At 38.8% G+C, this 26,544-nt stretch overlaps 1 protein-coding gene across 1 annotated transcript; it reads right to left on the reverse strand.

The window, feature by feature from the left end:
• Nucleotides 1–59: 59 nt before the first annotated feature.
• On the reverse strand, nucleotides 60–25,757 carry vwc2 (von Willebrand factor C domain containing 2). The gene is made up of 4 exons (XM_084392082.1): nucleotides 25,397–25,757; nucleotides 18,865–19,608; nucleotides 16,145–16,274; nucleotides 60–1,036 (listed from the first exon to the last, which is right to left on the reverse strand). Exons 2-4 carry the CDS (start codon nucleotides 19,531–19,533, stop codon nucleotides 885–887), a joined length of 951 nt encoding a protein of 316 aa, XP_084248208.1. The 5' UTR covers nucleotides 19,534–19,608; nucleotides 25,397–25,757; the 3' UTR covers nucleotides 60–884.
• Nucleotides 25,758–26,544: the final 787 nt, after the last annotated feature.

Below are 26,544 nucleotides of genomic sequence, written 5' to 3' on the forward strand. Positions count from 1 at the left end.
TAAAAATGGTAACTAACCTTAGTTGACTTGGCGTCAGCGTCTAGTCACAGACAAGCTTGCACGGTGTAATGATTTATTTGGAACATGAAAACACGTACACATAGAAACACGTCTTAGCAAAACGGACCTCAGATAAGAGCACGATAGAGACTTAACATAAATGCAAATATATGCAAGCAGCTTTCTTTCCTTTTTTGATTTCCTCAAATGGACATTAAATCCATTCTGCTCTGTTGACTACCCTGACATAGTGTTAGATGTTATGTGTCAGCGGCATCCTGACAGCGGCATCATCTAGTCAAAACGTTCCTCCAGACACATTGACAGCTGTAGGTGCGTTATACATTCTAATAAGATGATCCGGTATTAAACGTTACGGCATATCAAAATACAGTGGCTATAAAAAATATCATTTCACTGTAAATCAGATACTTGAATCCAATCATAATCGTAGAACCAGCACATACATAAATAAATATCCTTTATATGGGTTATAAATCTCAATACAAACTTGAAGTATTAATATAGTTGAATTCAACTCCATGCCTCCTAAGACTATACATGTAACTCTAATGTATGAATCTCATCACTCGTCATGACGCTATGCCAACTCAGAGGCTCCGTCGTAGCCAGAGGAATGTAGCGCTTCGCACTCTCAGGTTAATTGGCCTGTCCGCTGCATGCTACGGGACACTCTGAGTTCACAGTCATGAACGGTCACAAATGACCGTGATTGATGTTACGCCACACGGTGCTGGTGTCTTGGCTGCGTGTGAGGCTCAGGGCTGGCGTGCTGAGCCCGTACAGACCACAGCTGGGACGGGTGATCCAGATCCACAGCTGTCCGGGTGAAGGCTGAGGGTCTCGAGCCCCCCGTCGCCGCCTTAGCTCGGCTGGCACTCGTTCTTGCTGCAGGTGGCCTGCCGCTCGATACGCCAGGTGCCCTCCTCGTACGTGCAGTAGCAGATGGTGCATTCGTCAATCTTCACCTCTCGGCCGGCCGGGATCACCGCCGTGTCCGCGTAGCAGTTCGGCCCTGTGCACAGATGGGAGAGGCTGTATCAAACTGAGAGAAAGCCTGTTGAAAACAGCCAACAGAACTGCAACGCCTGGCTTTGAGTGGCAGTAACTGTCAGGGATCAAAATGAAATTATGTCAGCTGACCTCATGTAAGTTTTATGAGTTAGCAGTCAATCAAAACACAATAGTATGACAGAAGTCAGTTCTTGCCCTGCATGTACAGGGCGCCAGGCCGTAAAAAGAAATGAAGAAGCAAATGAAATATTTAACAGCCAAATGACTTTTGAGTTGACAAATTACAAAATTGTTTAATTAAGATGGTTGTCCTGAAGTGTTTCAGCTCACATTGCTATAGCTTTTGTGTATAGACTAAGATGACTTAAAGTTATATAAAATTAGGTGTTATTGTAGTTGTATTTAGTAAATAATTTAGATTTTTTTTTTGCTGTAACTCAAGTGATTATGATAATATTCGTGCCAATATCACTGCTTTTTATAAAAAAGTGAAATGTTGTTGATTATGCTAACATCAACAAGTGTTTGACGTACACTTGATTCAGTTGTATAACTGGACATCATTTGTTAAGTGATAAACAATGTTTCTTCAATTACACATTGTCATGTGATCATGTGTATGTCTTACGAACCTATATACTACTTATATATTATATACGAGTATATAAAACAGTAACAGTTCTTGGTTCATTTTGAATCGGACATTAAAAATGACTCACAGTTCAGTGAGTGAGTCAGTTGTGAACTCAGTAATAGCTCTAAATGATTCACTTACTGAATCTTATTCAAACCAATAACTTATGAGCATGTTTTGGGGCTGTTTCATGAATCTTTTTAAATGACTTATTACAAACAACCAGTTCATGCGAGTAAATTTTTTTTAGTGGCATTTCAAATTGGCATTCACAAGATGATATCTGCTTCATTTAAAAAAAAAGAAAAGATAAGAAAAATTAAATACCATTACAGAAAAATGCTACCTAGGCACAGCTTCCAGTTAACGATTCTTGCTTCATTTTGTATATCGGAAATGAAAAATGACTTGCAGTTCATGAACTTTTTTGTGTATCTTTTTAAATGACTTGTTACAAACAACCAGTTCATGAGTCTTTTTTCATTGGCATTCAACACCAGCGTGCCCAAGATGGTATCTGATGAAACTGAATATGGATGCACATAAAGCTTTACCAATTGTCGCTCTTTCCCAATTGACAATTTTTGTCATATTTGTGACCATTTTAGTTGCAGTCAATCAACTCACTTCATCAAGGCAGCGGCATTTTGTCTATGCATTTAATCTTGAACCCACAGATGACAATCAGTCCACATCACAATGGTGTTAGAGGTTTCAAATGACAATGGTACCTCTAAAGATGTTCACACTAGAGAGCACAGTTCAATATCCGTCCTTCCATTAAACATGACTGTGTCATAACTTCAGAGAGGAGGTAATTGCTGAGCTTATGGTGCACTATAAACATTTATCAAACCCCAAGTGCAGACTCGAACCTTTAGTGTGCTAATATATAAATCTATTCTTTCCACGGCATACATTTTTAAATATTTTTATGCAAGTGCTCTCACAAAATGTAAAAAAATGATACAAACCTATGAGTTTAAAACTGAATCCAGCTATACTCCTTTAATAGTAAAGCTGGTCTCTGGAAATAGCTGTTGAAACCAACACTGATAAATAGAAATTGGAAAAAAAGAAAATAGATAAATAGGTACTGTATGTTAACATCCTGCTACAGTATTCAGAGCCATGATACAATGGGTTATGCATGTGCATGACATATAAACAACTCCTTCCATGTTCATGTCTGGTCTTAACTGTCTTATCATTACTGTGAAGGCAAAAAGACAAAAAACAACAAAAAAACAAACAAAAAAACACCCATCCAACTATGGCCAGCTTTCAGTGGAAGATAGATTGGCACTGCTATGCCACATCATGCACTGGACCATGCAGGTCTAAAATGACTCATCAAGACAAATACAGTGGCTTGTCACATTCTGAGGCATACGTTAACTGGAAAAAGAAAATTTGTCACGGCAAACTTGGTCATTGTCTAGACAAAACTTTGCTTTAAATTTTAAAACATGTTCAAAGCTTGAATGGATTTGGTGGTTTTTCACTACAGGATAATCAAGCCTGATTAGTTTGGAAAAAAATAAAGCCTACTAAGTCAGAACAGCGTGAAGTATTGTGTTGAGTTTGGTGAACACAGCTTGAAAGCTCTAGCAGGAATTAAGGGCATTTTACACAGTACTCGATAGGCAGCAAGCTTTGCATTCATTTGCCATAAGAGAGGGTGTGTGAAACATTGTGTGCAACTGCTTCAACTCCATACTACACTGTAAAAACAAATCCATTACATTTATAGTAAAAAAGGGACAGTAAAAACATATATTTCATGAATTAATGTAATGTTAATATACCAACCTACTTAAGTTCTAAAATCTGTTGTACCTTTATGATATACTTACAACCCTAAAAAGCACAGATGGTAAAGAGAAAGCCACATGATGAACCAAAGAGGTACTGTAAATAATATACAGCAGGTACATAGTGTCATACACACAAACTCAAAATAAAACACTAAAAGCACTAAACAATAATTTAACATAAGATGTAACATAAAATCGTAATGTACGTAATTGATTAAAAAACTATGAAGTAACATAATTATTTCAATGAAAACCATTTAGTATTTTACTGTAAAATTACATAAAAATCCACGTTAGATTTATTATAGGTTTTTATCGTATATATAGTAAGGAAACTTACTGTTAACCAATTAACAGGATTTTACTGTAGAATTTTAACAGTCTTTTACAGTTAAAATTATGATCATTTTATACAGTGCAGCATGTGAAAATATTGCATTCTGTGCTGAATGTAAATTGTAAATAATGTATTTCTCAATAAAAGTGTTATTTCTTCGTAAAACAGAATACAAACCAAATAAATTGGCGTGTAAAATTGGATATGTCTGAAATCACCCACTCATTCACTACTCCCTATTTAGTCGGGCTGGGTTAAAAAATATTAATTTCTTCATTTTAACCGATTCTCATTTTGAAGAACCGATATCGATTCTGAAATCCTAAGATTTGACTTTTCAGTCTATGCTGTTTTCAGTTTATGAATGAATAGCGCGCCTCCCAATAAATCTCAATAAGCTTTGTTACTTCTGATATGAAACAAAGTGTCAGCTTTTAAATTCTGTCAATTTTGTTACGAAATTTAAACAATAAATACCGTTTTGGAGCTCTTAAATGTGGTGTGACAGATCGCTGTAGTGCCTCAGTTCAAGCAGTGTCAGTGTGGAGCGCACATGAACTGATAATCTCTTCCTTATTACTGCTAGTTACAGCACAAAATAGACATGAATGAACATCAGAAGGTATGTACAACTGAGTACAACTTACTGTACTTAATCATCTCAATCAATGTTATGTAATGTTAAATTTACCTCAGAAAAGCCATTCAAAGTCCAAAAACTTGTTAGTCAGCTAGAAAAATTTACTCTAGAGAGGAGCATTTTGCTAAATATATGCGCAATTTTGCATATCATTGTATTTTCACTATTCATCAATATTTAATGTTTGAATAAATCCGTTGTTTTTATGATGTCCACCATTTAAATGTTTATAAGCTATTTAAAAAACCCTGAGTAGAAACATAATTATGTCATTAAAAATGTATCCATATAAGCAGCCAACAAATCAGTAAATTTGAACCTTTAATATTATAGTGATGTACCAAATGGAGTTCCCTGTATAGTTTGCAGCATTAGTTGAGAGAGATTTTTTTTTTTTTTCTTGAGAAAATTTGTCATGTATTATACCTGATAGGCCCCAATTAATTGACATTAAATCGAAGTAGAATAAAATCGCACCTTGTGAAACAAAATCGAATCATGAAATTTGTGTCAATGCCCAGCCCTACTATTTAATCAGTGGCGGATTTAGCAAATCGGGGGCCCAAGGTGAAGGTAGGTAGGCTATGGGCCCCTCCCCATCCAATCTTTAAAAGAGACCGAAAAAAATATGTAGCCTACCGACTGAATGGTGGATAGGCAGGTAAAGCTAATCTACAGGGAAGTAAAGGTTAGAGAGGAGAAAAAAAGCATCCCCTTTAAACCCTGCATACACTTCTTTACTCCTTAACAGAAACATGTTACAATGTTTACATGGTACAATTTCTGGTAAGCTATGTTTTTTTTTTTGCTTGACAAATATCACCATTTCGATTCAATTCTTGTGATTTGATTCAATATTGACTCATTTGGATAAATATTAGGTAACGTTTCACAAGATAGGCGTTACTTTTTCTCAAGAAAAAAAAGCCCTATCAGCTGGTATAATTTAAGGTTAAAATAAGTAATAAAATAAGTAATATAGTAGCCTACACATATTTCTCCAGCTGTTTTACCTCTTTCCGCGGTTTAAAAACACTTATTGATCGATATTATGAATGAGGAATATACATTTCGGTAAGTTATACTGTATCTTTCAACATTGTTAATTCGTGTTTATTTACTATTAGCTAGAGATGATCAGTTCACGTGCCGCTATAGGAATCTGTCACATCACATTAAAACGGCAAAACGGTATTTATTGTTTGAATTTCGTAATAGAATTGACAGAATCTGAGAGCTGTGATTTTTTTTTAAATATCATGATTCATAAGTAAACTGCTCAGTTTTGTCTGTTGATCTCCGTGTCCTCTTTGCTTCACGATTTTTCTGTGCGTTGGACGTTGTTGGTCCTGATCTGTATCCCCAACAGTAGCCGTAAAAAAGTTTGTCATCTTTGGCAGCGTTCCCAAATAGGCTACTTATCAGCGTCTTTTCACTTTTTTCTTTTATTTGAGCCGCTTGGGTAACTTCGAAACTTAAAATTTTCGCGTTTAGACTCGTCTTGCTCTGTTTGTGTATTTCCCAGTCCTCCTGTTACTGCGTGTTGTTTATCTTTCGCGCCGCGCACCTTTACGGACTTTTTGCTTTCCTCCCGCTTCCTCCTTTTTTCAGCATCGCTTGGGTAGCTAGCTTCGCTTCATTTTTACTCTCTACTACTCTGTACACTCTGTCTGTCAATCACTTCTTTTTCTCCGTCAGTTTTTTGGCACAGCCATGTCACTTTCGCAGATGCGCAGTAAGTGAGATAATGGAATAGTCCAATGTAGTGAGCCCCTCCTGTCTGCGACACTAATGATTTGATGCCATTTTTCGCAAATGGAGTTTTAGAAATATATATATAAAAAAAAATCAAAAATTAAGTTAATAGGGCATTTTGGGGGCCCCAAGGTAGCTCGGGGCCCAAGGCAATTGCCGACCTTTGCCTAATGGTAAAGTCCGCCCCTGTATTTAATGAATGCCACTAGAAAACCAGTGAATCGATTTTGTGCATGGCTATTCTGCTGGGAACTAAACATTATAGATAAATACCTACGCAGCAGCTGCAAAAAATATGATCATGTGCGGTGGTAAGCATCGGTGGGATACTCATGAACGGCAAGCGCCTGCTGCCTCTAACCCACTGAAAATAAACCGAGAACTTGCGTGCTGTGTAAAATGACTTTTACTCATCAGCTATGGGAAACCAGAACAGGATGCACGACTGTGCCGAATTTGTTGGATGAAGGTTACATTTTAAATGTTTAGTCTCAGGTTAAAAATGTTAAAAAATCTTTTTCAAGCCAAAATAATTAATAAAAAAAATTATTCCATTAAGGAGAAATGCTACCGAGGCGCAGCTTCCAATTCCCCCTTTTTTTTACATTCGCCAAACAAGGATGAATTGGTATTCATCCTCTAAAAGACATTATCATAGAAGATGGAAGACTACATAAATAAAACACGGGCACATCAATCATCTTGAATATTTGGCTGGTGCTGTCAAGACATCATCCAAGCTATATTTATAATAATTTCAGAGCAAACACTTCAGATTCCTACCTCCAAATGTCAAGACTGTGGAAGTAAAAGCAGCGGATTCATCGTGATTGTTATAGCACAGATCACCCTATGCCTCTGTATTGTATGTCCGTTGATATTGCTGCCATTTATGTTTAACTGTTACATAAACGAACATGATTATGTATTGTCACATTATATGTTATCATTGGTACAAAGAGAGGGGGTAGACAATGCTGAAAAAGAGGAAGAAGAGGGTAGGGAGGAAGATAAACGAGTTCAGTGCACGCAGGAGCAAATAAATCGGTGGAGAAGTCTGCTTGCTGCATTTTGGCAGCGGAAAGGAGTGTTTAATCACGCTGAGCAGACCCTTATCCCCGCCGCCTATCAAAGCGCCGCTGTAGAGGCTAAATTCAAGAAAGAGCACCATTAAAGACTTTGGTCCATTCAGAGATGAATTGCATTCCCCATGGTACAGTGGTAATTGAGATAAAAAGCAAAGGAGGAGGAAAGAAAAGCTTGGATCCTGAAAATTACATGATCTTTTAAAGCTCATTAGAGCTGATGCTCTCTGAAAGAGCTGGGATCATAGCTCACACTGCTCTGAGAATAAGTAAAAAGAAAGCCCTCTAATGCAGTTCTTTAGTATGTATGCATTATAAATCCCACTAAATTTACTTACTTTTGTGGAAATGATGGCTGGAATGGATGGAGAAGGTTACATTTTATTCTGGGAGTGTCTGTGGATGGACTTTACTGAAACATTAATGAACAAATTCAACATTCTCATAATAAATCAAGTCAAAGTCACACGCTATTCCACATAGACCTGAAATGTTCATGAATGAGAAAGATGTCTTTACATTAGAGCTGGGCAGTATGGCAATATATCTCTGCGACGATAAAATATATAAGTCTATTTTTAGAGATTTTGCTCTATCATTTATTATTATTGTCATTGACACTTTAACAACTAAACAGTAGGGGAAACAAATCTAATGTGTATCAGTAAATTAGATCCATGCATTTGGTCTTAAAGTGTCAGCAGCCTAATAAACCTGCTGCTGTCTGTGTCATTAATGTTAATCAAACAAAATAAGACAAAGATAAAATCAGCATTAAAGAATCGATTTCTTTTTCATTCACAGAGTGAAGTCTATGCCGTGTTTATTACATTTGATTATTTAATTTCTGTAGTATTTCTTACTACATGTTAAATAAACCTACTGTAGGGGTAGCACAGAAAGCCTATTGTAGATCAACATTCTGCCCTAAAAGTGATCAGGCAGAACATAAGTAATAAGTAGTAAGTACTGTAAGATGTAGAGATTTAAAAATGTCTGATATTTTGGATTATTTATAAAAAAAAAACGACTTTTGCGAACTAGTCCTAGTTTTTCCCCCCGATTAGAACCAAACCACTGCAGAAAGCATCTCTGGAGTCTGACTGTCAATAATTACCAAAAATAATGTTGACATTTCCATTCACCTTTGCGACGGGACGCCTACATTTTTTTTATGTGGGCGTGACCACTTTTACTAAAACAGCTTTAATTCTTGAACACAATGAGATAATTTCACCAAACTCGGTACACCCATGAGATTTGGTGGGGCGCCACCTCTCAAACCTGCATTGCTGGTTTTGCCAGCGATTGTGTCCTATTGTATGCGTCCTATTGTTTGTAATTTGCTTCTTTGTTCTTATTTTAATAACAAAAATACATTTGTTATTAATACTGTGATATATATCGTTGCTGTGAAATCAAATTTCTCATTTTGCGAAATAAGATTTTGGTCATATTGCTTCAGACATCTGTTAAAAACATACTCCTATCCATACTTTGCTTTTCAAATCCTGTTCTCCTACTTTCGGGCATCTCCTGGGCATAAAAGACTGGAAAAGTAGTGTTTCAGGAGAATGTAAAGAGAGCTGGAGGTGCTGTGCATATAAATTCACTGTCCTCTACTTCTCTCCTTCAGTATCACAGAGAATCAAGCCCCATTACAAACGGATAAAACCATCAGCGCAACAAATCCGGGCGAACATTTCTGCAGAGGAAAAAAGAAGTATTTAAGATGAGCTGAGGCCTGAAAGTGATTTCTGGGGCCCTCTCTTAAGCCGCCATGAATATTTCTCCCTCTCCCTTTTTTTTTTTTTTTTTCTTCTTGAAAATGCAAGTGATCCCTTTCTGCTCCCAGCACCGTAGATTTTCAGGGCTTTCGGCTCATGCTCAAAATGTTTATTGCAACCTCCTCAGATTAGCAGTGACCTGAGTGTCAGAGCCCTTCAAGAAGAGGGCTTGTTTCCCTGCATGTTGCCAAGGCGATGGCCCACATGAGAGGAGGTCGACAAAAAGGAAAGGGCTTCAGAGGACATAAAAAGCATCTATTCCTTTTTGTAACACATGCAAGCTATTAGTAGGGATTTTGATTCACCACAGCAATCACTCTTTTGAGTCTGTTCCTTAAAAAATGTTTTCAGATTCATTCACTGATCTGTTCGCTGATTCTTTCTGCTGCCTACTCCTTATACCAGTAGGTGTTCATTAAATAAAATAAAATAAACTATTTTACATAATTGTGTATGGTCATTGGTCATCCACTTTTCAAAAACTTTCTCTCCTTGGGTCTGTTTACACCTGATCACTTCATGTGTTTTTACTGATCGGATATTTAATTTGTTAAAACGGTTCCATTTACACTTGTCCATATAAATGTGTCTCCGCAAAACAGACATAAATCCGATCTTCAATTCCCGTGCTATATTCAAATTTAACGAGATAAATGAAAGCAACAGGGGCTGTGTTCAAAATCTCCCCCATACCCTCATTCACTATTCCCTAAATTACTCCACTACCATAGTCCACTTGAATGAGTGAATGATAACAAGTGAGTGAATTCATACACTGAGTTTGTCCTTGCTGTTCAAAAATCATTTTAAACTTAGCAAACTAACAGCGCCAGTAGTAAGATGAAAAGATGTATCTTGAACTCTGTAATGGAAACTAGCAGGTTTAAACCTTAATTAAACAATTTAATACTCCAGTAAAAAAGGAATTTATACCTGTATGATATTACGCTGTAGCCACATTGGACCAGCGGTTTGGAAAATGAATGGATGGATGATTCCGCTGCGGGTGCCATCTTCTGGCAAAATACGGTAATTCATTAGACGTGGCGATCACAGTGCATTATGGGTATTCTCTAGCCGTTAAGGGTACAACGGTTGTACATTCGTTATTGCTGTGCATTGTGGGATTGAATATGTGCACTCAATAACGTCCACTATGGTTTCAGACACCACTACAAATGGCTGTCCCCTCGAATAGTGCCCTATTTAAGGGTATAGGGGGGTGATTTCGGATACAGCCTTGGTCTTTTCACGATCAGATGGGGTTAATTATGACAAGTATTCTTGATGATAGCACAGTTACTCTTTCCTAAAAGAGGATCTTGTAACTGTAGGAGTTTGAGATATTGGTGCAGCTTTCTCTCTGAATCTTAAAGCAGCAAAAAGCACTCAGAAAAATCACTCAATGCCAAGTTTCTTATTTACTGACAGTCCCTCAGTGAATGAAAAGAACGCAGAGTGCTGTGACTGAATCCGAATGTTCCCCCCCCCCCCCCTTTCTTTTTGAGTCCCAACATTGCTGCTGCTCGCAGATGTTCTTTGATATTCATGAACAACTGCCTGGGGTGGATATTAGCAATAGCGTTCACTTTCATCTCCCCCCATGGCACTTCCTCAAGTGTCTCCCAGCATACTCTTCCAACAACAGACCCAGGCAGTGCGCTGCACAGGAACATAATACTTCATTCAGCAGCTAAGAAAGAGGTGCTTGCCTCTGCTCTTCATGAGCAACACATTGAGATATCAGCACTCATGACTGCTTTACAGACCCTTTGTGCTTTTCATGTGTTAACAACCACTTAAAATTAATGAAACTGTGGCTAATAGGATGAAATGTGCTCCACTGTCTTGGAGGTTTAGGTGGCCTTGCACTGTGTTTACCGCATTTTCTGCAAGCTGCTGATGCTGGCCACGGATGAATCAGCTCAGGCGTTCTAATGACCGAACAAATTACAACCATTTACGTCCTTTGAATGGTGTGGTTTCTGTGACCTGAGCTAAAACAGTTGGAGGGGGGAGGCTTTTGTAGCCCCTGCTGGGTATGGCGTGGTAAGCGTGAACCGAGCACAAGATTATGATTATGAGAGAAATGCTTGCAACCCATTTAGAAATCGATTCTCCTCACTGCTTTCCCATTCAGTGTCAAGTCTGCCAACCAAAATGAAGACGACAGCGCCCATTTCTTCTTCAGCTATTATCATTTCATCCCTTAGACACCACATTTTTCTCAAAGGGCCGGTCTTTCATACAAAGGCATAGTCAATCAGATGGTAATTGACTCTTAATGGTACCAATTAAATAATCATTCTCCTTCTGATTTATTGGACAAGTCACTTGCACAGAAAGTTGGAAAGTTTCTGTATTGATCAAGGGCGGAGGGCGGAGGGGTTTTAGCTGGTTAGCACGGCTCCTTTAGCCCCTTCTTGTAGATACATTAACCGCTGCAAAAGCCATTTGAAATTAGCTGTGCATTCAGTTGAAAGAAACTTATAGCACTAATATTTCAGTACATTACTGTGCCTGACTCTTAAAAGTGTGAACTGCATTTATATCCATCTGTTGCCTTTGACGTCACAGTTTAGGATAGTTGCTATTGAAGGTTTTGGGACTGTGTCAATTTTGAGGATAGATATAGAGATAGAATCAATGTCTCTCTCTCTCTCTCTCTCTCTCTCTCTCAAACTTGTGGTGACTTATGTTGACCAAGCTCAAACATGTTTATAAAAAAAAGGTTGTTGATTGTGGCCTGTGGAATGTGGGTCCACTCCTCTTCAATGGCTGTGCGAAGTTGCTGGATATTGGCAGGACCTGGAACACGCTGTCGTATACACCGACCCCCAGACCCCCGGACCCCCCCCAATACAGTAAAACTGCACATTTTAGAGTGGCCTTTTATTGTGGCCAGCCTAAGGCACACCTGTGCAATAATCATGCTGTCTAATCAGCATCTTGATATGCCACACCTGTGAGGTGGATGGATTATCTCGACAAAGGAGAAGTGCTCACTAACACCGATTTAGACAGATTTGTGAAAAATATTTGAGAGAAATAGGCCTTTTGTGTACATAGAAAAAGCAAAAACAAAAGTGTTGCATTTATAATCTTGTTCAGTGTAATTTATTCCTGTGATGTCAAAGCTGAATTTTCGGCAATTTCTCCAGTCTTCAGTGTCACATGATCCTTTAGAAATCATTATATGCTGGTTTGGTGCATTTATTTTTTATTTTCAATTTTGAAAACAGTTGCTTAAATTGTTTTTGTGGAAACAGTGATACATTTTCTTTCAGGATTCTCTGATTAACATAAAGTAAAATTTCTAATAGAAATCTTTTTTAACGTTATAAATGTCTTAACTGTAAATTTTGATCAATTTAATGCATCCTTGCTGAATAAAAGTATTTAAGAATTCTTACTGACCTGAAACTTTTGAACATCCATCCCTCCCTCCTTTTTGCCTGTAAACCTTCAAATTAGATTTTTTTTTTTTAACTCGAGGCTTTGACAAGCTATTATTCAAAGCTGGTCATAACAATCTTTCATTTTCATATGAATTAATTTGTATTCTACTTTCTTACAAACAAATTGCAATTATGCAACCTGTTTTCTACATCAATTGAATTCAAATTGAGGAATTCCAAATGTCGCACGACCCTGGTGTTCTTGTGCAGCCATAAGCCAATCATCATTGCCGTAATGTAATTTTGGCTCCAGAGTGATCAGTCATGGCTATTCCGGCTAAAGTGGTTGGTTCTATAGACAGATTTATTTATTTCTGGGGTGCTCCAGTGTCAGTCACTGAGAACATCAACGGACCTCCTTGATGTTCTCTCATCGTTAAGTTTGTGTATGTGATTATTATCCTCATCAGAAGCAAAGTTAGAATCACAGCCGGCACCCATCCTACGGTGTCACTGCACAACGCTTTGAAGTCTTACTTTTGAAGAGTGCAAATCTCATGGGGTCAGAGCATCTGCTTCTTGCACTGCATCTGCGTTGGGAGTCTTTGTACCTCAGACATTTGCAGCAAATAAGAGGTGCCATAGCTGGGGTATCCGGGGCCCCGGTGCAGGTTTCTGCCTACAGGTTGTCCCCCTCGGTTGAAATCGTGATCACACTCGCAACTCTGTGATCCACCCCCACAAGATATACTCAAGAACCACAGGAAGAACAAACAGAGTATAAGACTGATTTTATCTAACGCAACAATTCCGAGATGAAATCAAATTGCAGACTACCTGGCATGCGTGACGGAGCTGAGCCGCGCCGCAGTATTATGCCGCGCTGTGAAATCACTAGGCGGCTGTAATCTTGTGCGTTGAACAAAAATGTTTCCAATCCATCATAAAATCATACAGCTTGACTGCTTGAGTGTGCACATACATTTGTAAAGCTGTTTGAATTCACAACGGCACGACTTGATGGAATTGGCCCGCTTTTGTTTCCTGGATTCCATCTCACACCCAAACACCAACTGAGACATTTGATCAGGGAGTCTTGGCAGCATCTCAGCAAATGCCAAGATGATTCATTTAAACATGTGTGCTCTTTAAAATAATTGGCCCACATCACCCCTCCCCCATTGTCCACACTACGCTGAGTTTTTAGCTGCAGAGTCAGAGATCCATTTACCAAGTCATCATTTCTTTTCTGCTGAAGGAGGCAGCGTGGCTGCCGGTGCCATATTAGATCAGGATCCAGGCGTACGCAAGAAGCAACAGCCTTGGACATGCTGTCTAAAAGCATCTCAAACAGCTCTATATAACCCACACTGAATCAGAAAACTTCTCCCAAGACATTGTAATGTGTTCCAATCACAGAACGCTCACACACTAACCTGAGGTCACAGCTTTTCTTTCCTCCCCCCTCCTGAAAAACACTCCTCTGGCCAAAAAGAGAACAACAGCACGCACAAGGCAGACAAAAGGTCTGTTCAGAATCCTAGTGAGTCGCATCTCTGTCTACTCTGTAGCAGCCTTTCAAGACAGCATCTAAACTGTCATATAACAGACCACACAAATGGGGTTCCTCAATCGACTTTCAATTGATTTCAATGATTTTCAAGTTTGACGCTAACATGTTGCTATGCTAACCACATGATACTAAAATTAAATATTTCCTTTTTAATTATATTTTACCTGTACTTTATAAAAAGGATAATTTTTTTTTTAACATTAGCTAAAGCATTAGGTATCATTAAGTATTGATGAACAATACTTTTACAGTATGTCTTAATCTAGGCTAATGTTGATTTCCAACTTCTAATACGTCTTTACATTTCAAGATGTATAAATTAGCATTATCTCATGTATTATGAATGGACATGAATGAACAGATCATTACTGTACACTACCATTTAAAAAAAAATTCAAGTAATTGGTACTTTTATTCAACGAGGAATGCAAAAAAGTGACAGTAAAGACTATTCAAATAAATGCTTTTGCACTTTTCTATTCCACAATAATTTTAACCAACACAACTGTTTTCATCATTGATAATAATAAAAAAATAAAAATCTTGAGCACCATATCTGCATATTAGCTATAATGATTTCTGCTGAATACTGGAGTAATGATGCTGAAAATTCAGCTTTGCCATTACAGGAATAAATTACATTTTAAAATATAGGCCTATTCAAATAGAAAACGGTTATGTTAAATTGTAAAAAATATTTCACAATATTACTGTAATTACTGTATGTTTGATCGAATAAATACAGCCTTAATCTTGATTATGATACTCAATGCATTAAATAATGTTAATGAATGATATCTTACTGTAAAGAGTTTTATCAATACTTTTTCAGTATTAAATGAACATTTTGAAAAGGTTTATTGATAATCAACCTTTCTTTACCTCGTCCACCATCTTGGATTGTTTTTGTTGCTAAGTTCGTCAAAGCAGCTGTGTCCGAAATCGCATACTCTCTTGAGTATGTACTTATTTTGAATAAGTAATTACTTTGCGACCACTAAAAAGAATGTTCTGTATAGTATGAATGTGTGTAGAGTGAATGTAATCCGGACATACTACATTCGTCATGTTGTCCTTATCATGTGACCTACAGTACCAGCATCAGTTGCGTCGCTTCACTGCCATTTACAAATCCTCTCCTGTGGCCTCATGGGATAGCTCACCCCGGTATTTTTACCTACTCTTTTGTGAATTCGGAGGTACTACTCCAGTCACATTCTGTTTTTTGCCGACTAAATAGAAGGGAAGTATGCGATTTTTGGATCCAGCCACTGCATTGCCTTCTCTGCAACACATAATAAACTGCCTAAGAATTCGGCCAAAAGAAGGTATCTCAGATTCCTTGTGGAACAGCTTTCTTGTCGGGAGCGAGCCCAGTATCTCTTAAAATGCTGCTTCTGTAGGCAGCTCACTAGGTTTTGTAACAGAACTAAGAAAAAAAGGCCGCCATGCAAAGGGAGCTTTTCATGTAGAGTGGCTTTGAAAATTCTTCCTTCTCCGCGGCGGGCGCTTTGACGAGAGAGTACATTTATGTACCTTATACTTCTGTATTTCCAGCCAAATGGAGGGAAAAAAACATGCGTACAAGTTTAATCATCTGCGCCCTAGGGCTGGAGAAAGCAGACTGCAACCGAAACACCTGCCTGTGCTAATCACCTCACCTCCTGGAAACAAGCAGAGCAACTTTGCAGGTTCATTAGTGCTATTGCTGTCTGAATAATGCATCTCGGCAACTATCTTAAACAAAGGCCTGCAGACAAATATGATATCTTTGGGTTTGCATCACCTCACTGATGGTAAACTGGCTGTTATAGAACAATGAGATGGATCCGCACGTAAGGCATACAAGAGGTGGTGAGATCTGCTTCTCTGTGCATGCTTTCTGCAAATTTTCTTCGAGGTGTGGTAATTGGATGTAGTGGACAGGAGTCTCAGTGGTCATTTTACAGATGCGATTCTAACCTAACTCGCTCGCTCTTGGGGGACACAGCAGGAGTTCTGCAGTTCAGGGGATTGCGTTTTGAAAGCTGTGAGGAGGAGAATCAGAGAAAGAGAGAAAGGCTGGAAGAACACGACTACTTACCGCTCTTACACACCGGGCAGCACTGCTCAGGCTCATATTCTGGATCAACACACTCTGTCTGTGGGCAAGCGGACACAGAACAAAGAACCTCTCCACTGGCCTCACAACGGCACTTCTCGCACGGAGACACCTAGAAACATACCAGACAAGAAACACAAACCCTATGTTGCAGCATTTATAATACTTTTAGGATTGATATGAGGTTCAATCATAAGAGCAAGAAAAACAAGAGTGTGCTTCTTGTGTGGAACTGATGAGTGTTCAATTTAATTGATGAGCATGCTTCATTTCTGCCAATCTTGGAGTATATTAACAATGCTTACCGACTTCCTTCTGGCAATACCTCTGGCATCGCTCATCTCCCTTCCTTTCTTTCCATATTTATGTCCATGGGGAGCTCTGAGTCATGTCTTACCCTCGAGCCCATTCATTATGAATGAATATCAATACCTGTCTCCTTTATTTGAGTGATTCTTCAGCTACACGCACTTTTATGTCCCAAGGGTTAATTTTTTATTACAACTTTTTAAAAAGGTAAAACTGTCTTGGAAACTTTTTGACCATGCCTTAATTTACATTTGCTATTTTTCAAATGTCTTTAATAAATAGATTGTATTATGTAGACACAGACTTTCAATAAATTAAAACTATGATCATCTAAAAAAAAAAAGGGTAAAATATGAACCATTTCTATTTTTAAATGTTTGGTAACACTTTACAACAAGGTTCCATTTGTAAACCATCTTAACTAATGTTAATTTCAACATTTACTAATACATTATTAAAAGTTGCATCTGTTAAGCAAGGAATAATTGAAGACGGGTCATTGAATTATTAGAAAATAATGCACACTGACACCTGAGGTGGTAATGCAGAAACAAAGCGAAGCGGATTTGTTGTTTTTAACTTATTGTTTACTATATTTATTGCTTTTCCAATCAGATTCAAGCATTCAACAGACCCATAGTATAATATAATTAAATGGACCTGAGCTAACATGAACAGTTGTATTGTGAATTTACTAATGCAAACAAAAATTTATAAAAACTGTAACAAATGTATTGCTCATTAACTAATGGTAACTAATTGGACTATATTGTAAAGTGCTAATTATTTACATAAAGTTGTATGACCATTATGATTCGACAAAATACAACTTGATATGGACAAAGTGTGCAAAAATATGGGAGTATTTTTGATAGCTTGCTTTTTATGCAAATGCATAAATAGAGACAATGAAATTAGCCTTAGTGAGAAAAAGTGTCAGCCATTTTATTCCATAAATGTTTAAAATGTCATTTCCATCACTGAATAGTGATTTCAGATGTGGTGAAAATTATGCTTCAGGGAAAACAAGAGAAATTACACAATTCTGCTGTGGTTCATGTATATAAACTTTTGGACATTGTTAAAAGACAAATATAATCCAGCGAGTTCAAAAACAATCCAAGGCACCAAAAGTGTATTTTGATGAACCTAAACCGAGCTGTATTCATGTGATAAATTCAGAGTCTCGTCACACAGTGGATTTCTGAAGCATTCATGTGACTCTACAGATGTCCCAGAAATCACATTCTGTATATATATGAACAAACCGATCAGTTTTGCCCACTGCTTCTTCTCTCCTACCAAGCATGAAGTACAAATGACTTTTCTGGCATTAGCATTTTCTGTGAAAAGAACCTTACTGATCCAGATCCAAAAGACACAGATCCACAATGTATCTCCCGAGACAATCTTTAACAAATCCAACAGAAGACAATGTGTCACGTCCAATTGTGATGGAAAATAAAATTTCACAATTCTAAAATTGAAAAGCAGGAGAAGCTAAATCTGACTAAACAGATATGATACCGGACTCCTTTCATTCTGCAGAGGGTTTAATTGTTACCTTTGCAAGTCTGCATATGCATTAGGTACAGTTGAGCAGAACCAATAAATTCAGTGCTTGGTCATCATTACCACTCTTTGTGAAAAGCACTTATGCTGACTTCTGCATTAATAAATCTCACCGCTTACCATAAAGCTCAGGTGCTTTGGATAAGGACTCCAATGACACAGGAGGAGGAACCAATGAAAATTAAATCAAGAGCATAAGCTGTAGAAGCAGCTAATGGCTTTGTGAGACACATGCAGTTCAAAAAGAATCATTCGTGCACCTGCTGCTAACTCTGAAGCTGATGACAAGCGTTTTTCCACCAACGGCAAAATTAGAGAGCATCATAATATAGGGCCTTACAGGAAAAAAGACCTGTCTTCTCTTACATAACACTGCCTAAGCAAGATAAGTCACCATTAGTTTCGCATAATAATTGAACTCTTCACACATTCACAGCATGAAATGCAGGAAAAAACAGCATTTTATCTTATTGCGAGCCTCTTCCCGGGGGAAAGGCTCAGGCTGAGAAAGAGTGATGGATTAAAAATGAAAAAAAAAGTGCAATTTCGAAATCTAATTTTTGGCCTGCTGGAATCAATTCATAATCAAGACATGATGTGCACACATTAGATTTCTTTAATTGGACAGAAAACTTCACCGGGCCACAGAAATTCGATTCCACTCAATAATGAACAGATTCACAAGGGTGAAGATCTGAACTCAAAGTCTTCACATAATCTGCCATTAAATAAAGGTTACTTTAGCATTCCTGACACTGTTGAATACAGATAAAAGATGGGATCTGGAATGGATAATGAATCATTTAATGTGTTGCTCTAACCTTAAACTCCTCTAGAGATGAGTAGACCTTTCCTCGAAATTCACAGTAGTTTTTCTTCTCTTTGCACTGCGGGCAGCACTGGCTGGTGTCAACACGCAGGCAACGTGGATGAAGTTTCGGACACTCTGGTTGGGCGCACAGAGGACCTTCATCTGTACACAAGCAGGGGCAGGTGGAGGGTCCCGGGGTGAATTTCTCCCCGATGGCGAACACAAACCCTGTCTCATCCATGCAGCCCTTACCCCTGTAATCGGGATACGCGTACTCATCGGTCGCATCGAGGGAGACGTTGGCCTCTTCCGTAGGAGCCTCTTCAGTTTGCTTGGGTGATTCTTGCTCGCTCCAGGTTTCGAGGGTCTTACCCTGCAGTTTGGACCCTCGTCTCAAGGGGCTCGAGTTGGGTCGGGCCCTGATAGCACTGGATCTGTTCACGCCCTTGATCCCCTCCAATTCAAGATTACTCAGCTCCTCCAAACGCTGCCTTGCACTGGGGCTCAGCGCACCCTCCTTGGCCTGGGTCAGAACGCGCTCCAAACGCTCTTTCTCCCCACCCTCCGGCACCGACACAATGGGATTGCCTCGTGCGCTTGTATACAAGAGCCAAGTAACAAAGATAAGTCCTGTTGTCATGGCAGCCGAGTGAAGCATCTCACTCCTCTCCAGCAGCATAAAATTACGGGGCTGCACCTGGACTCACATTACAATCCTTAAATTGGATGTATTACAGCAGAAGCGTCGTCACATCTGTAAAAGAAACAAACTACATGTTTCAGCACCATGGACAGGGGCAATGTAATATCAGTCAGAGAAGTTGGCTACATCAAATACTAAACAGCTTCCCAAAATCAATTATCTTAAGGAGTGTAACACTAGAAACAGTGATCTACACTCGTTTAAACATCCAATACTGATTCTTCAGTCGAGTTAATCGTTCAGGCTGTGAAATGGATTCTGTGCTTCTGTGGATTTCATGAAAAGTTGTTCACTAACAACTACTAAGTATAATCATTCACTAAATCCAAAATAATGTGAATAATCCATCTTGAATTTATAAGCATTGCCTAACTAAATGTTCCCTTTGCTCACAATCTAGTTTCCTGCAATAGTTTTGTAGACCATTTGCTGTCCTCCTAGTATGCACTGGAGTATGAACAAATATGATTGCATTGTGTGACAGTTTTAATTTCTGTTTATGTTGAGTCATGTTTAGTAACATGTTGCCAGAATAGATTTGTTCCACAATGAACAATTAGTTGATTGTTAACCTTGTACACCTTTCACGAAACAAGTATTGAGGTCAGTGAGTATTTTAAAGTATTAAATTAATGCTTTTTTTTACATGAGTTTGTGTGGTGAGGGTCCATGTGATGTAGTCAATAGACACCAAACACTTGGCTCTCAGTCACTTGTACATAGAAAAATGAGAAGTACAATATAAGCAAGCACAGTGTAAATGTTATAGTTACAATTACAAAATGTTACTATTAATAAGCAGTTTCTCAATGTTTCTTTCACTCAATTGATTTGCAGAATTATTCATGTTTAAGGTTTGATACTTAATGAATTCTAAATATAATTCTAAATAACCTAAATTAATATAATTACTTAAATTGTTTCTTCTTCTTTCTTTCTTTTTTTTTTTTTTTTTTTAAGAGCTATACAACTTTCCTATGCTGGAAACGTGTGAAGACTGACTGGCTCGGGTGTAATCACACATGGCGACAGCAATCTTCCAATCGCACCTCCACGCATCAATTTTCACGGGGGTGATGGACACGAAAGTAAATTGCCTCAAGGGAACTTGAGTCACAGGCACTTCAATAACTCTCCTATTCTCCGTCCAGCTAAGCGCAATCAATTCACTTCAATTGAATCTGTTAAACGACACGAAGAGGTTAATCGAGGAATAGATTTTAGAAGGGAGGAAAAGGCCTCGGTGAACAAAATATTTCAGCACTATCACATGAGCAAGATTGCTGTTGTGCTAAATATCAGCATGGCTGTGATTATGCTGTAGGTACAAGGCTGCAGGGAATCACAGCTGTGCTATTATTAAAGTTGCAATGAAACGCAAGTATCGACAGATCTTTTCTTCAGGATTGTGGCGTACATCTAAGTGTAAAGGATCGGAAAAAGAAAATTAGGGTGGGAATTCCATCCATTGGTCAAAAATGGAGGCAGTTGAACAAGCTTGCAGGGGTGGAGTTTAAATAGACTAAATGACTAGATAAATCCTGCATTCATCACTAGAGAGAAAGTCTGTTTTCACTGGAAGATACAGTTATGACATAAACATTATGAGGTTAAAACATTTGGGGGGAAAAGCAACAAATGCATATTAGATGAACTCTTGACAATAAGATCTATAACATGCATACATTTAGAAACTTGAAGATGAATTTTAATTTCATTCATTTTAAGTAACAGATTGGACCACATAAATTAATCTGATGCTAAATTTCCATTGTGTTTATACAACAGTTCTCCAATTATACACTTCGACAAAGTAATTAATACCAATCAACTTATGTTTCAGACAAAAACTGGGCAGTTATTTTTGTATATTTCTTCTCTGCCAAGTGTGCCAACCCAAATAGTTTCTCAAGAAGCCAATACATCCACTATGGATTTTAACATCTACAAAGCAATTTACAGACTGAAAGCCTGACAGGAACTGTGTATGTAAGTGCATCGAAGCCGTTACAATGGTTAGTAATAATCACTCGGCTCCAGCTCCACTCCGGGTTTTGCATGTCATGCTTCCCACTCACAAGCGAGAGAAGAGAAAACACCCAAGCTCTGAGTTTTTAAAAAACTGATTGTCGTAAAAACTTGTATTCCCCTCTGAAGCATTTTTTTTTTTAAAACACTCTGTTTAACAACAAATAGTTTAAAGCATTAAGTCCTAATGAAAATTCTGTCATTAATTACTCACCCTAATGTCTTTCCAAACCCGTAAGACTTTCTTTCATCTTCTGAACACAAATGGAAAAAAAAAGTTTTTTTTATGAAATCTGAGCGCCTTCTGTCCCTCCACTGACAGCTACTAGTACTCAAGTGCATAAGAGATCGTAAAATTTACATGTTACACAGCACGTTTGAGCTTCCGCAAGAACCAATGATGTTTATTGTCGTGTTACGCAGCACGTTTGAGCTTCCGCAAGAACCAATGATGTTTATTGTCGTGTTACGCAGCACGTTTGAGCTTCCGCAAGAACCAATGATGTTCATTCTCGTGTTACGCAGCACGTTTGAGCTTCCGCAAGAACCAATGATGTTCATTCTCGTGTTACGCAGCACGTTTGAGCTTCCGCAAGAACCAATGATGTTTATTGTCGTGTTACGCAGCACGTTTGAGCTTCCGCAAGAACCAATAATGTTTATTGCCGTGGTACGCAGCACGTTTGAGCTTCCGCAAGAACCAATGATGTTCATTCTCGTGTTACGCAGCACGTTTGAGCTTCCTCAAGAACCAATGATGTTTATTGGCGTGTTACGCTGCACGTTTGAGCTTCCACAAGAACCAATAAGGTTCATTGTTGTGTTACGCAGCACGTTTGAGCTTCCGCAAGAACCAATAAGGTTCATTGTCGTGTTACGCAGCACGTTTGAGCTTCCGCAAGAACCAATGATGTTTATTGCCGTGTTACGCAGCACGTTTGAGCTTCCGCAAGAACCAATGATGTTCATTGTCGTGTTACGCAGCACGTTTGAGCTTCCGCAAGAACCAATGATGTTTATTGTCGTGTTACGCAGCACGTTTGAGCTTCCGCAAGAACCAATGATGTTTATTGCCGTGTTACGCAGCACGTTTGAGCTTCCGCAAGAACCAATGATGTTCATTCTCGTGTTACGCAGCACATTTGAGCTTCCGCAAGAACCAATAAGGTTCATTGTCGTGTTACGCAGCACGTTTGAGCTTCCGCAAGAACCAATGATGTTTATTGTCGTGTTACGCAGCACGTTTGAGCTTCCGCAAGAACCAATGATGTTTATTGCCGTGTTACGCAGCACGTTTGAGCTTCCGCAAGAACCAATGATGTTCATTCTCGTGTTACGCAGCACGTTTGAGCTTCCGCAAGAACCAATGATGTTTATTGTCGTGTTACACAGCACGTTTGAGCTTCCGCAAGAACCAATGATGTTTATTGTCGTGTTACGCAGCACGTTTGAGCTTCCGCAAGAACCAATGATGTTCATTGTCGTGTTACGCAGCACGTTTGAGCTTCCGCAAGAACCAATAAGGTTCATTGTCGTGTTACGCAGCACGTTTGAGCTTCCGCAAGAACCAATGATGTTTATTGTCGTGTTACACAGCACGTTTGAGCTTCCGCAAGAACCAATAAGGTTCATTGTCGTGTTACGCAGCACGTTTGAGCTTCCGCAAGAACCAATGATGTTTATTGCCGTGTTACGCTGCACGTTTGAGCTTCCGCAAGAACCAATGATGTTTATTGCCGTGTTACGCAGCACGTTTGAGCTTCCACAAGAACCAATAAGGTTCATTGTTGTGTTACGCAGCACGTTTGAGCTTCCACAAGAACCAATTATGTTTATTGTCGTGTTACGCAGCACGTTTGAGCTTCCGCAAGAACCAATGATGTTTATTGTCATGTTACGCAGCACGTTTGAGCTTCCGCAAGAACCAATGATGTTTATTGCCGTGTTACGCAGCACGTTTGAGTTTCCGCAAGAACCAATGAGGTTCATTGTCGTGTTACGCAGCACGTTTGAGCTTCCGCAAGAACCAATGATGTTTATTGTCGTGTTACGCAGCACGTTTGAGCTTCCACAAGAACCAATGATGTTCATTCTCGTGTTACGCAGCACGTTTGAGCTTCCGCAAGAACCAATGATGTTTATTGCCGTGTTACGCAGCACGTTTGAGCTTCCACAAGAACCAATAAGGTTCATTGTCATGTTACGCAGCACGTTTGAGCTTCCACAAGAACCAATAAGGTTCATTGTCGTGTTACACAGCACGTTTGAGCTTCCGCAAGAACCAATGATGTTTATTGGCGTGTTACGCAGCACGTTTGAGCTTCCGCAAGAACCAATGATGTTCATTCTCGTGTTACGCAGCACGTTTGAGCTTCCGCAAGAACCAATAAGGTTCATTGTCGTGTTACACAGCACGTTTGAGCTTCCGCAAGAACCAATGATGTTTATTGCCGTGTTACGCAGCACGTTTGAGCTTCCACAAGAACCAATAAGGTTCATTGTTGTGTTACGCAGCACGTTTGAGCTTCCACAAGAACCAATTATGTTTATTGCCGTGTTACGCAGCACGTTTGAGCTTCCGCAAGAACCAATGATGTTCAGTCTCGTGTTACGCAGCACGTTTGAGCTTCCGCAAGAACCAATGATGTTCATTGTCGTGTTACGCAGCACGTTTCAGCTTCCACAAGAACCAATGAGGTTCATTCTCGTGTTACGCAGCACGTTTGAGCTTCCTCAAGAACCAATGATGTTCATTGTCATGTTACGCAGCACATTTGAGCTTCCGCAAGAACCAATGATGTTCATTCTCGTGTTACACAGCACGTTTGAGCTTCCGCAAGAACCAATGAGGTTCATTCTCATGTTACGCAACACGTTTGAGCTTCTGCAAGAGGTTTGTTCATGTGAATAAAAGCCTAAATTCAATCTGTTCATCATATTAAGCGATCGAGTCGCTTCAGAAAATTTGGACTAAACCGCTCAATTCATATGGATCAGTTTTACAATCTCTTTATGAACTTTTTGAAGCGTCAAAGTGGTGTGTAGCTGTCAATGGAGGGACAGAAAGCTCTCAAATTTGTGTTCCGAAAATGAACAAAAGTCTTACTGGTTTGGAACGACATGAAGAGGGCGAGTAATTAATGACAGAATTTTCATTTTTGGGTGACATAACCCTTTAACCAAGAAAAAAATATCTGAAGAGGAAAAAGATTAGTGGAAATACGACGTACAGCAACTCATAAAATGTCAAATATACTCAATTTAAATTTTAAAATTAACTTGCATAATGCATATAAAAAGCCATGCATTTATTTGAATTTCAGTCCCTGTGGGCTGGAGCCTGTTGATGCAATGCACAGGTGCTCTTCAAAGCATTATTCATATCATATCCCCTCGAAAATCACATCTTCAGCTTCACGTTTAACGATACAAAGTGTAACTGAGGCAATCATTTGGAGTTCACATGAGGCTGAGAATGAGAGAAAGAGGCGTATAATGATGCGACATAAAGAACACACTAAATCTGTGTCTGCGCTGTAACACTGACGCTATTAGCTGTAATAATCATACCACCCACATAAGTTAATTGACGTAACGTAACCCAAAGAAAAACATTTACAGAGACCAAACATAGCGAGTGCTCTATTTTATCCATGTCATACTTAATTCTTCGACCGTAAATATCAGTTCTGTTCATTTTGGGCACATTTAAGTATCGGTCATGCAACACACTATTTTGACTCATTTTAATCGTTTAACTGTAACTTTATAATGCCATTTAGATACAAATAAAACTGACTGACGTCCATACCTGCATCTTTCCGTCGGTGTTGTTGGTGTGTTGTGTAGATAGTTGTCACACAGTTTATATCGAGGCTCGTTCATCAGTCTCTGCACACTCCACATCACCTCACAACTGCGCTCAGGAAATAAGACTATTTAAATGTTGCCACTATCGAGGACGACAGGGCTGTTAATGTCTCCTCAGCTCTAGTCTGAGAACTGAAAGAAAGGAGTGGACTCTTCTTCAGCACCAGTGAAAAAAAAAAAGAAAAAAAAAACATAAACCGGCAGACTTGCGTCACAGGGTGAGGAGTTTAATGAAAATAGCGCGTCACCTTTCCGACCACCAGGTGGCACATTCTCTTACTAGACTCACAAAATTTCACTGTGTGATTAATCTTTTGTTCACGATGTTTTGACAGAGACTATCCATTCTTAGATTGTTCGTGAGATGTGAGATTTGCGATGAGCGACGTGTCTGTGTTCCAGATTGCCGTGTTGGCATTCATCTCGAGATTCTGAGGACAAAGATATATATTTATAAGGTATAAAACTGCAGGTATAAAACTGATGAAAATGCACATGAGGATCGAACTTTTCTGCCATGATTTGTATTGATTTTATTTGCTTGCTGTTGCACTGTAATGGGATCTCTTCAGTTATGAACAGTGAAATCAGAACACACACACACACGGACACATTCTATGGGGACTTTCCATAGACAATGATTTTTATACTGTACAAACTGTATATTCTATCCCCTTACACTAACCCTACCCATCACAGAAAACTTTCTGCATTTGTACATTTTCAAAAATACATCACTTAGTATGATTTTATAAGGTCCTCATTTGGACAAAAAAATGTACCCACGAGGACAAGGATTTTGGATATTGCCATCTTTGTAGGGACATTTTGTACCCCTAATGTAGGGTTTACCAGGCCACACACACACACACACACCTCATTGTGAGGACATTCATAGGCGTAATTGTTTTTATACTGAGCTGACATTTTCTACCCCCTAACCCTATCTACCCCTTGACCCATCACAGAAAACTTTCTGCATGGTTACAATTTTAATAAAAAAAAAATTCATATTTTCGGCGTGTCCTTATAATTTAGGGTGCGTGTCCTGAAACCTAATGTAGGTCAAACCAGTAAACACACACACAC

Source organism: Rutilus rutilus, assembly GCF_951802725.1.
Source record: "Rutilus rutilus genome assembly, chromosome: 20".
NCBI classification, from domain to species: Eukaryota; Metazoa; Chordata; class Actinopteri; order Cypriniformes; family Leuciscidae; genus Rutilus; species Rutilus rutilus.